The sequence below is a fragment of the Octopus sinensis genome, linkage group LG14, assembly GCF_006345805.1.
Source record: "Octopus sinensis linkage group LG14, ASM634580v1, whole genome shotgun sequence".
In the NCBI taxonomy this organism is placed as follows: domain Eukaryota; kingdom Metazoa; phylum Mollusca; class Cephalopoda; order Octopoda; family Octopodidae; genus Octopus; species Octopus sinensis.
The window spans coordinates 51,622,756-51,634,684 of NC_043010.1; the positions used below are offsets into that span (position 1 = coordinate 51,622,756).

The 11,929-nt window shown below is 33.2% G+C and overlaps 1 protein-coding gene across 1 annotated transcript in view; it reads left to right on the forward strand.

The window, feature by feature from the left end:
- Positions 1–11,929, forward strand: part of LOC115219182 — a 38,440-nt gene that overhangs the window by 8,456 nt on the left and 18,055 nt on the right. The window contains exons 3-7 of the mRNA XM_036509041.1: positions 3,870–3,905; positions 5,310–5,330; positions 6,910–6,930; positions 9,777–9,797; positions 11,368–11,388. Of these exons, the coding sequence (XP_036364934.1) occupies positions 3,870–3,905; positions 5,310–5,330; positions 6,910–6,930; positions 9,777–9,797; positions 11,368–11,388 (120 nt within the window). The remainder of the gene's footprint in view (positions 1–3,869; positions 3,906–5,309; positions 5,331–6,909; positions 6,931–9,776; positions 9,798–11,367; positions 11,389–11,929) is intronic.

The following is an 11,929-nucleotide window of genomic DNA, read 5'->3' on the forward strand; positions in this document are numbered from 1 at the left end:
ATTATATTTGACACAAAGCCTAGATGTTTTGGGTCGCTGTCATAGATTTGGAAATTTTGAAATTTAGTAAATATAGGTATAGGTGTGGCTGTGTGGTAAGTAGCTTGCTTACCAACCACATAGGTCCGGGTTCAGTCCCACTGCATGGCACCTTGGACAGGTGTCTTCTACTACAGCCTCAGACCGACCAAAGCCTTGTGAGCGGATTTGGTTGACGGAAACTGAAAGAAGCCCATCGTATATATGTATATATATATGTGTATGTATGTGTGTATATATGTTTGTGTCTGTGTTTGTCCTCCCAACATTGCTTAATAACCGATGCTGGTGTGTTTACGTCCCCATAACTTAGCGGTTCGGCAAAAGAAATCTATAGACTAAAGGCGGTGCTCCAGCATGACCACAGTCACATGACTGAAACAAGTAAAAGAGTAAAGAGTAAGAGTATTTTCAAATTTGGTATATGGATGTTTCCAAGTTGAACATGAATTTGGGATTTATTTATTATCAGGAGAATTTTGAACAATGTTACAGAGATTCAAAGTTTGATAACTTTTTTGTCCAATTAGGAGACAGGAATTGAAAGTGGGTATCTCCTGCATGATAGCTGTCTGTTCACAAAATATTAAACAAGAAATAAGAAACTCGTATTCCATCAGTTATGACGACGAGGGGTCCAAACAACAAAACAGCCAGCTTGCAAAATTCGTCTTGGCACTCCATCGGTTACGACGATGAGGGTTCCAGTTGATCCAATCAATGGAACAGCCTGCTTGTGAAATTAACATGCAAGTGACTATGGCTGAGTACTCCACAGACACGTGTACCCTTAAAGGCGGAGAGCTGGCAGAAACGTTAGCACGCCGTGTGAAATGCTTAGCGGTATTTCGTCTGTGTTACGCTGTGAGTTCAAATTCTGCCGAGGTCGACTTTGCCTTTCATCCTTTCGGGGTCGATAAATTAAGTACCAGTTACGCACTGGGGTCGATGTAATCGACTTAATACCTATGTCTGTCCTTGTTTGTCCCCTCTGTGTTTAGCCCCTTGTGGGTAGTAAAGAAATAGGTATTTCGCCTGTCGCTATGTTCTATTAATATTAATATATTTTAATGTTTTGATTTGGCATAGCGCTACTTATAATCTGGACATCATCATCATCATCATAATCATCATCATCATCATCATTTAATATCTATTTTCCATGCTGGCATGGGTTGGATGGTTTCATCAAAACTAGTATACTGAAGGGCTATAACAGGTTCCAGTCTGATTTGGCTTGGGTTCTATGGCTGGATGCCCTCCCTAATGCCAACCACTTTACAGTGTATGCTGGATGCTTTCAACATAGCATCAGCACAAGTATTTTTAAGTGGCACCAATATGAGTGTTTTTTAATGTGACCCTGGCACAGGGCTCTTGCATGCCAACCCTCTTCATCAGGACTTCTGCTGTGGAGGACGGGTTTTCTTGAGTACAGCAAGGCACAAGATACCTTGGTCCTTTGTTACCTCTTCTATAAAGTTCTTCAGTACTTCATCCTATGTCTTCCTGGGTCATCCTCTTCCACAAGTTCCATCCACTTTGTCCTTTGTCATCTTTTCTATAAAGTTCTTCAGTATTTCATCCTATGTCTTCCTGGGTCACCCTCTTCCACAAATTCCATCCACTTTGTCCTTTGTCATCTTTTCCATAAAGTTCTTCAGTACTTCATCATATGTCTTCCTGGGTCCCCTTCTTCCACAAGTTCCATCCACTTCAAGTGATCAGCACGTCTTTATGGAGCTGTCTACATCCATCTGCCTCATATGACCAAACCAGTGCAGTCTTCTCTCTTGTACACTGCATCTAATTCCTCTTATGTCTAACTTTTCTCTCAACACACTTGTACTCTGTCGCACATACTCTTTTACCTGTTTCAGTCATTTGACTGTGGTCATGCTGGAGCACTGCCTTTAATCAAACAAATCGACCCCAGGATTTATTCTTTGTAAGCCTAGTACTTATTCTATTGGTCTCTTTTGCCGAACCGCTAAGTTAAGGGGACATAAACACACCAGCATTGGTTATCAAGCGATGTTGGGGGGACAAACACAGACACACAAACATATACACACACACATGCATATACACACATATATATAATATATATATATATATATATACATATATACAATGGGCTACTTTCAGTTTCCATTTACCAAATCCACTCACAAGGCTCTGGTCGGCCTGAGGCTATAGTAGAAGACACTTGCCCAAGGTGCCACGCAATGGGACTGAACCCAGAACCATGTGGTTGGTAAGCAAGCTACTTACCATGCAGCCACTCCTACGACTATACTTACATTGCACATCCAGCAGAACATGCCAGTCCCATTTCTCCCTAGGTATCCCATGTCTTCTGCATTTAGGGCCCACATCTCACTACCATCTAGAATTACTATTTGGATATATGTATCATACAATCTTCCTATTACTCAGAGGGAAAGACCCTTAGTTGCCAACAGAGGTAAAAGAAGCTCTCTAAATTTTCTCAGTTTTATTCTTTACTAGCTATTATACTTTCTATAAATTCTCCCCCACTACTTTAGGGACCAGAAATTGTCCACTACTTCTAAAGAGTCTCCAGGGCATTTGAGAAGCCAATTTCCTGAGTATCTTTAATTTTTATGAATCCTGTGCATCTTCCACATACAAGCATTACTTTCTCTGGTAACTTTCCTATTATTCCACCACACCCTTTGTATTTACAGAGCTTGCATTGGGTACACTGTATGGAATTCCTGCCTACACCTTTTGTACAAATCAAGCAGGGCCATCTACCTTAGTTTTTGCTAATTTAGCCTTAAGGCCTTAGATTCCTGGTTTTACTTACATACCTAGAATTTCCTTTCCAGCTCTGATATAGAATCTGCTATGAGGTTAAGGTCATATTGACATTCTCAGGGGCTTCCAGTCTTGAATTCCTCTGTTATGGTCTGGAGGACAACAATGAAACGGAGGGGACTGTGCTTGATGAAGGCCTACCTGTACACCAAATTCTTCACCGTATATGTGGTTAACAATCACCTTACTAACAGCATCTCTGTACATAGTCTGTGCAGCTATCACAAGCCATTCATCTACCCCTAGCCTCCTCAAACCCCGCCATATCATATATGTAAATGCTATCCCAAATAAACTTGCACTTCTCTTTGGAAGTTCTAAGGAAACTATAAGGGAATGCACAAACACTCAGGCCTCAGTGCCTTGTACCTTATAGCTGGAACAGCTGTAAGCATATGATGTTCGTTACATATTTTCCTGTTCTTTTATCATTCATTTAAAATTATATTGGTTGCAAATTTTAGCACAGGGCCAGTAAGTTTGGGGTAGACGCTAAGTCAATTACATCAACCCCTGTGCTCAACTGGTACTTATTTTATCCTTCTCTTTTGCCAAAGCACTAAGTTACAGGGACATAAACGCACCAACATTGGTTGTTGAGTGATAGTGGAGGGAAAACACTGGCACAAAGACATGCACACATAGATACATACATACACACACGTGCGCACACACGCACACACATGCACGCACACACGCACGCACACACACACACACACACACACACACACACACATATGACAGGTTTCTTTCAGCTTCCATGTACCAAATGCATTTACAAGGCTTTGGTTGGCAGGAGGCTATAGTAGAAGATACTTGTTCAAGGTATTGCATAGTGGGACTGAAGTGGTACCTTGGACAAGTGTCTTTTACTATAGCCTGATTTGACCACTGAACATAAAAACAAACAAAATGCTGCTAAGCATTTTACCAGTTTGCTGCCTGTATTTCATTTGTATTAATATATATATTTTATATTTTTCCAGTTATCAAACTACATCCAGCAAGTACTTAAAACTGACGTAAGTGGAATCATATTTTTCTTTGCATCTCTTTTTGATTCTCTGAGTATGATTGTTTGCAATATTGTGGCAGTAAAAAGGCGGCGAGCTAGAAGAAACGTCAGCACACCGGGCGAAATGCTTAGCGGTATTTCATCTGTCTTTACGTTCTGAGTTCAAATTCCACCGAGGTCGACTTTGCCTTTCATCCTTTCGGGATCGATTAAATAAGTACCAGTTATGCACTGGAGTTGATATAATCGACTTAATCTGTCTGCCTGTCCTTTTTGTCTCCTCTGTGTTTAGCCCCATTGTGGGTAGTAAAGAAATAGGTATTTCGTCTGTCTTTACATTCTGAGTTCAAATTCCACTGAGGTCAACTTTGCCTTTCATCCTTTTGGGGGTCGATAAATTAAATACAAGTTGCGTACTGGGGTCGATCTAATCAACTGGCCCCCCCTTCAAAATTTCGAGCCTTGTGTCTTGAGTAGAAAAGAATATTGTTGCAGGAAAATGATAATAGAGTATCTCTGTTTCTCTCTTATCTCCATGAGACGGTATCTAAATAGCTCTTGTCTAAATGCTTCTTGCATGCAACTGAGGTGGGGTTGCCTGAATGAGGGGAATGTTGTAAAGCCTGAATCCCCAGCCATCCCAAGATACAACTCTAATGACCATTCTAAATATTGCATCTATTGAGCAAATGTGTGCATGTAAAAACTCTTGTGAGTTTGTTAATTTTTGTCTTGAAGTACAACCGGAAATCCACAGTATGAGCAGCACACAAATCATTTCATTTTTAAACTAATTCAGTTAATAAAACCAGTTTACATATTTCTTTTGCATTCTATTTTTTATAATTGTCATTTTACTTGTATCTGCTCCTTTTCTGTTTTAAAACCCATAAAAAATTATTTTTGAGTGGTTTTTAGGGTCTGGAATGAATTAATTATATTTGAGTTAATTTCAATGGGGAAAATTGATTTGTAAAATGAATAGATTGTAAAGGAGAGCTCAGAGGGCTCAGTCATGGTACAAATTAAACTCCTACTGCAAGGTATCACTGAATATATATATTTTACAGACAAAGTAAATTTCAAACACAATAAAGCTGTAAGAACAACAGAGAAAAATTGGGTAGTTACTCTTAAAAGACAGAAAATAATGTTGACAACAGTCAGCAATGAGAATTGAACCTGTAACGTTAAACATTATTTATGTCGTTCATCATTAAGCTAAATGGCTCCTGACAATAAGTGCCATCAGTTTTAATGGTAAATAATAGATTTTCATATGCAAAAACATACTATAAACAAACTAAAGAAACTAATATATATGTATACACAAACACACACACATATGCATGCACATGTGTATATAAGATACAAGGTGTAATATTAACATATTTTCAAATTGTCTTTGCAGAATAACAAAAGGCCGAAGAATGTAAGTATAAACTTGGAATACTTCAACTTTTCTTTTTCACATTTATTTCTAAAAAAACATCAATACAAGCAAACCAGATGAAAACGCAACGAATGTTTGGGTTGATAACGGTTGCTGTGGTGGCACGTAAAAAGCACCCACCATACTCTTGGAGTGGTTGGCGTTAGCAAGTGCATCCAGCTGTAGGAAATTTGAAAGATTGGATTGGAGCCTGGTGCAGCCTTTTGGCTTTCCAGCCCTAAGTCAAACCGTCCAACCCATGCCAGCATAGAAAGCGAATGTTAAACTATGATGATGATGATGATAAACACACACACACAACACATGTATATATGTATATATATATATATATATATATATATATCACACATATATATACATATATGTATAAACATACATATATATATATATATATATATATATATATAATATATTATATTATATATATATTATTATATATATATATACATATATATATAGAGAGAGAGAGACTGAGAGAGAGGAGGAGAGACAAATATAAATATATATACATACACACAAACACACACACACAGATATATACACATACATACATGTCCCTTCCAGACCTAGAGTAGAGAGTTAGAGAGCTAAACAGGATTTGTGTTGTTTCAGCTTAACAAAGCTTATATTTATTCAATCCATTAACATAAGGTATGGATTTCTCAATTATTTTCCACTTAATCAGATCTGGCATCTTTCAAATTCCATATGTAGTTAGCAAACTTAGTAGCTTTACTATTGTCCTTATGTTGGACATATGAAACTCTTAGTAGAACTTTAAGACATGTATTGTGCCCTTTAAATAAATAGTATCTCTCACCAAATGGAGTGATTGGTTTTGTTCCAGCTTAGCGAGAATTCTTGTTTTTACTTCTGTGTCTTTCTCTGTAGTTGGTCCCTATCAAGCACTTGATTAAATCTGTCTTTAATTCATCCAGCCTGAACTTTTCATTTTCTCTTTTAACTCTACCAGCATTTGTGATGTAGTCTACCTCATTGATCTTTTCTAGGTTCAAACATTTCCAATGTGCATTGAACAATGAGCTTTACACACTAAAAATCTACACAATATGTCTATTACACAATATATGTATTGTATCTTTAAAGTTAATGTCAGAAGTTTTCTTCAGGAGTATGTAATTGCTGTAACACTCATGTTCTCCTGCTGCCAGTTTTCTTAAGATTAAATGCATTTTCATATCATCATCCCAATCTTATCACTCTTTATTGAAGATTTGTTCGTATCTTTATAGTAAGCCTCGAAGGTAACTCCTTCATCTGGTTTGTACTTGGACTCTGTTATTGAGTTCACAGCATAAGAATTCAAGTAGAGTTCAAATTAACGAAGTAACCACATGGCTAAGCCCACGACGGGAACATTTTTTCTGCATTTCTTCATTAATTACAGTATTTGTTGCTGTAATAGTAATTGTTGTTGTTGCTTCTGATGTTATTCTTGCAGTTGTAGTTGCTGCATTTGTTATTCTTTCAGTTTTTTTTTTTACAGTTTTTGCAATTTGAGCAAACCAGTTAACATATTTTTAAATTGTCTTTGCAGATATGTAAGAATTCAATACCTGTAAGTATAAACTTGAAATACTTTAACTTTTCTTTTTCACATTTATTCCTAAAAATCATAAATACAAATCAACTACATGAAAAAGAAGCGAATGTTTGGGTTGATAACTGTAACTGCATAGTTATCAATATCCCCACAAATAACACTGTGTAATACTGCTGATCATGGAACAGTACATTATATATATATATATATATATATACATATATATAGTTAAATGATGATGATGATATATATATATTGTATTGTATTGGCATCCTTTCTGTCTCGGGAGACAATGAATATATATATATATATATATATATATATATATATATATATGTATGTATATATATACATATATATATATATGTATATATATATATATATATATATATATATATATATATATATATATATATATGTATATATATATATATATATATATATATATATATATAGTATTGTATTATATATGTATATATATATATCATCATATATATATATATCATATATATATATATATATATATATATATATATATATATATATATATATATATATATATATATATATATATATAGGAGGCACAATGGCCCAGTGGTTTGAGCAGCAGACTCGCGGTCGTAGGATCGTGGTTTCAATTCCCAGACTGGGCATTGTGAGTGTTTATTGAGCGAAAACACCTAAAGCTCCACAAGGCTCCAGCAGGGGGTTGTGGCGATCCCTGCTGTACTCTTTCGCCACAACTTTCTCCCATTCTTTCTTCTGCTGGCCTGCTCGCTTAGCCAGCAGAGTGGCGTCATTTGAAGGCTAAAACAATGTGAAGCACATTGTGACCAGCGATGTGTAACAACATCTGATAGCCTGGTCGGTCACGGTGATCACGGTGATATATATATATATATATATATATATATATATATAAATAAAAAGGGGTTTGTATGAATGTGTATAGAGGGATATAAATTATTCAAAGGAATTCCAACTCTATTTTTTATGTTTTATTTATATTCTTTATAATATTAATGTAGAATATAGAATATATAGTATATATAGTATATATATATAGTAAAATGAAATGAAGTATTGATTATCTTATTGAATAGATGAAATATTGAATATCAAATATTAAGGGACTAGTATACTTTCTTGCATTTAAGCAGTCTTCAAGGTCCCAGGTTGTGACACAGTTTCCGCAGTTGAAACACTCCTGTCACAACCTTGGACCTTGATGACTGCTTAATGCAAGAAGTATACTAGTCCCTTAATATTTAATATTCAATCTTTCATCTATTCAATATATAAATCAATACTTCATTTCATTTACTATATATTATACTATATATTCTATATTCTACATTAATATTATAAAGAATATAAATAAAACATAAAAACAGAGTTGGAATTCCTTTGAATAATATATATATCTCTATACACAATCATCAAACCCCTTATATATAATATATATAGATATATATATATATACTATATATATATATATCTATATATATATATATATATATATATTATATATATATATATATGTATATATATATATTTACCATGACATACATATAAGCTTTTATGGAAACACACACATATGCACCATATATTGAATGCAAATGTGTATATATAATAAGCATATATATATATATATATATATATATATATCTATAAGTATACCAATGATTACAACAAATACAATAATGAAAATATTTCTATCACATTAGATTTGTCACCAACATTAAAGGTTGTAATTAATATATATTACTGAAAGTGTAAACACATAGGAATAAGGAGGGAAAACTATCCAAATTTAAGAAGATATAGGTATAAAGATTGTTTTTAGAATATAAGATAGATTTATTTATATGTAAAACCTTTTAGTATATTAAAGACTGTAGAAATAATCTCCAACCAAATATGAATATAACTTGAAAAATAGGAATTTTTGGATTAATAATTGAGTGTTTCAATTTAAATATAATAATTGCTAAATTAGTAGTGGTAAACTCTGATGGTTTAACCCTTTAGTGTTCGCATTATTCTGCCAAAATTAATCCTTTTTTATCCATCGTTTTGAACTAATCATGCATTATCTTGTGGCTATGAGATTTTGATGAGGTAACTGTTAATTTTTAAAACGACATTGTAGGGCTGGTGTGAGAGACCAGATCTGGCCAGTTTGAACATAAAACAGGCAGAATACTTTTGGCCGGATATGGCCAGTTTAAATGCTAAAGGGTTAAGATATGGAAGATTTTTATTAAGATATAAGGATTTGCTTAATCAATTTATTAGATATATGGTGAGTATTAAACGAGAGTTATAATTTATTACGTATAGTTATATTGATTAGTATAATGTTACATATGTTTATAGTATAGAAAGGATTTGTATTTAATATGTTAGCATATCATAATCAGCTCATCATGTCAATTAATCATAATTGCATTAGTTTTACTAATTATGTTATATATATATCTATAGATATATATATATATATATATATTATATATATATTACAGATAAGAAAGTGAATTTCAAATACAATAAAACTTATAAAGAACAGCAGAAAAAAATTGGGAAGTTACCTATAGAAGACAGGGGAAAAAATATTGACAACAGTTAGCCGTGGGAATTGAAACTGTACCCCTCAGACATTAGTTGAGTGATTTACCATTTTGCTAAATGGCTCACAATAGCAATTGCCTCTGTTTTAATGCTAAATAATAGCTTCTCAAATGCAACACCATTTTATAAACAAACTAAACAAATTTCTATATATGCATACACACATGCATGCACATGTATATACAAGATATACGGTGTAATATTAACATATTTACAAATTGTCTTTGCAGAAACCTGACCCGACAGCAGATGTAAGTATAAACTTGGAATACTTTAACTTTTCTTTTTCACATTTATTCCGAAACAAAATACAAATCAACTAGAGGAAAGAGAGACGAATGTTTTGGTTGATAATGGTAATTGTATAGTTACCAATATTCCTACAAATAACACTGTGTAACACTTGAATTTTGTATCATGGAACAGTATATTATATATATATATATCATATATATATTATATATATTATATATATTTCAACAATTGAGGGTAAAATTAATTAATTAATCATTTCACCAAGTGTTCAGTATGCAAAGGGACCATTTAAGGCGAATTCAATTATTACATTATATAAAAGGGCTTAGTAAATAATTACTTTGCGCATAAGTATGCGGCAAAGTAATTTATTTTACTAAGCCCTTTTATATACTGTTTATATATATTATATATATATATATATATATTATATAATATATATATATATATATAATACTATATAGTAACACTCACTCACTCACACACACATACACATATTATATATGTAACATGTATGTATATATATGCACCCATACACACACACAAACATATATATATATACATGCATGCATACATACATACATGGATACACACACACACACACACACACACACACACACACGCACATATGTATAAGAATACAAAAATGGGACAAGAACAAAGACATCCAGACAGTTAGATGATATGTTGAATAGATTAATTGAATTTTGTAGATTCCCCTTTCTTAAACAGTTTTTCCTCAAGTGTACACCTCCACATGCAAAACATTGGTTTTTTCCTGATCTTTCCCTATTTGAACTGTATTTTAGTACACACTTGATTTCTATTCTACCTCTTTCACACCTGTTTAACTCGGGAGCAATCTTTATGTTCAAATTTCTGTGTGTTGTGTTTCATATTTACTATTCTTTCACACTCTTCTGACATGTGTTGTAAGGTTACTGTTTGGTTTTGTTCCAGCTTAGCCAGGTTTCTTGTTTTTATTTTTGCATTTTTCTCTGCAGTTAGTTCCTGAATAAATATCAGGCACTTGAATATATCTGGTGTTAATTCGTCCAGTTTGAACTTTCCACATTCCCTGTTAAATCTACCAGCATTTGTGATGTAGTTTACCTCGTTGATCTTTTCTAGGTTCAAACATTTTTAATGTGATTTGAACAATGAGCTTTTCACACTAAAAATCTACATAATATGTCTATTGTATTTTTAAAGTTAATGTCAGAAGTTTTTTCAGGAGTATATAATTGCTGTAACGCTCATGTTCTCTTGCTGCCAGCTTTCTTAAGATTAAATGCATTTTCATATCATAGTCTCAAACTTTGCACTCTTTATTGAAGATTTGTTCATATCTTCTATAGTAAGCCGTGAAGGTAATTCCTTTGTTTGGTTTGTACATGAACTGTGATATTGCATGGCCGCAGTCAAATGACTGAAACAAGTAAAAGAGTAAAAGAGATATGTACATACACACACACACACACACACACACACACACACAAAGTGCATGCACATGTGTATATAAGATATAAAGTGTAATGTTAACATATTTTCAAATTGTCTTTGCAGAAATGTATGAAGCCACCGATTGTGAGTATAAATTTGGAATACTTTAACTTTTCTTTTTCATGTTCATTCCTAAAAAACATAAATAGAAATCAACTACATGAAAAAGAAGCGAATGTTTGGGTTGATAACTGTAACTGCATAGTTGTCAATATCCCCACAAATAACACTGTTCAATTTTCTATCATGGAACAGTAGAGTGTGTGTTGTGTCTGTGTTTGTGCGTGTGCATGTATGTATGTGTATATATATATGTATGTATATGTATATATATGTTGTATACATTATATATATAATAACAAAGGGTAAAATTAATTAATTAATTAAGAAGTAATCAATAATTTCACCGAGAGAATTCGGTATGAAAAAGGACCATTTCACGGTAAACTTAAGTAATACTTAATAAAAGGGTTCAACAAATCTTTGCTGAACCCTTTTATTATATATATATATATATACATGCACGTAATATATATATAATATATATTTTAAACCATTTCCTATTATTAATTCTAATATTATAGCTTGTACTAACATTATTTAATTATTTAACATTAGGGTTTTT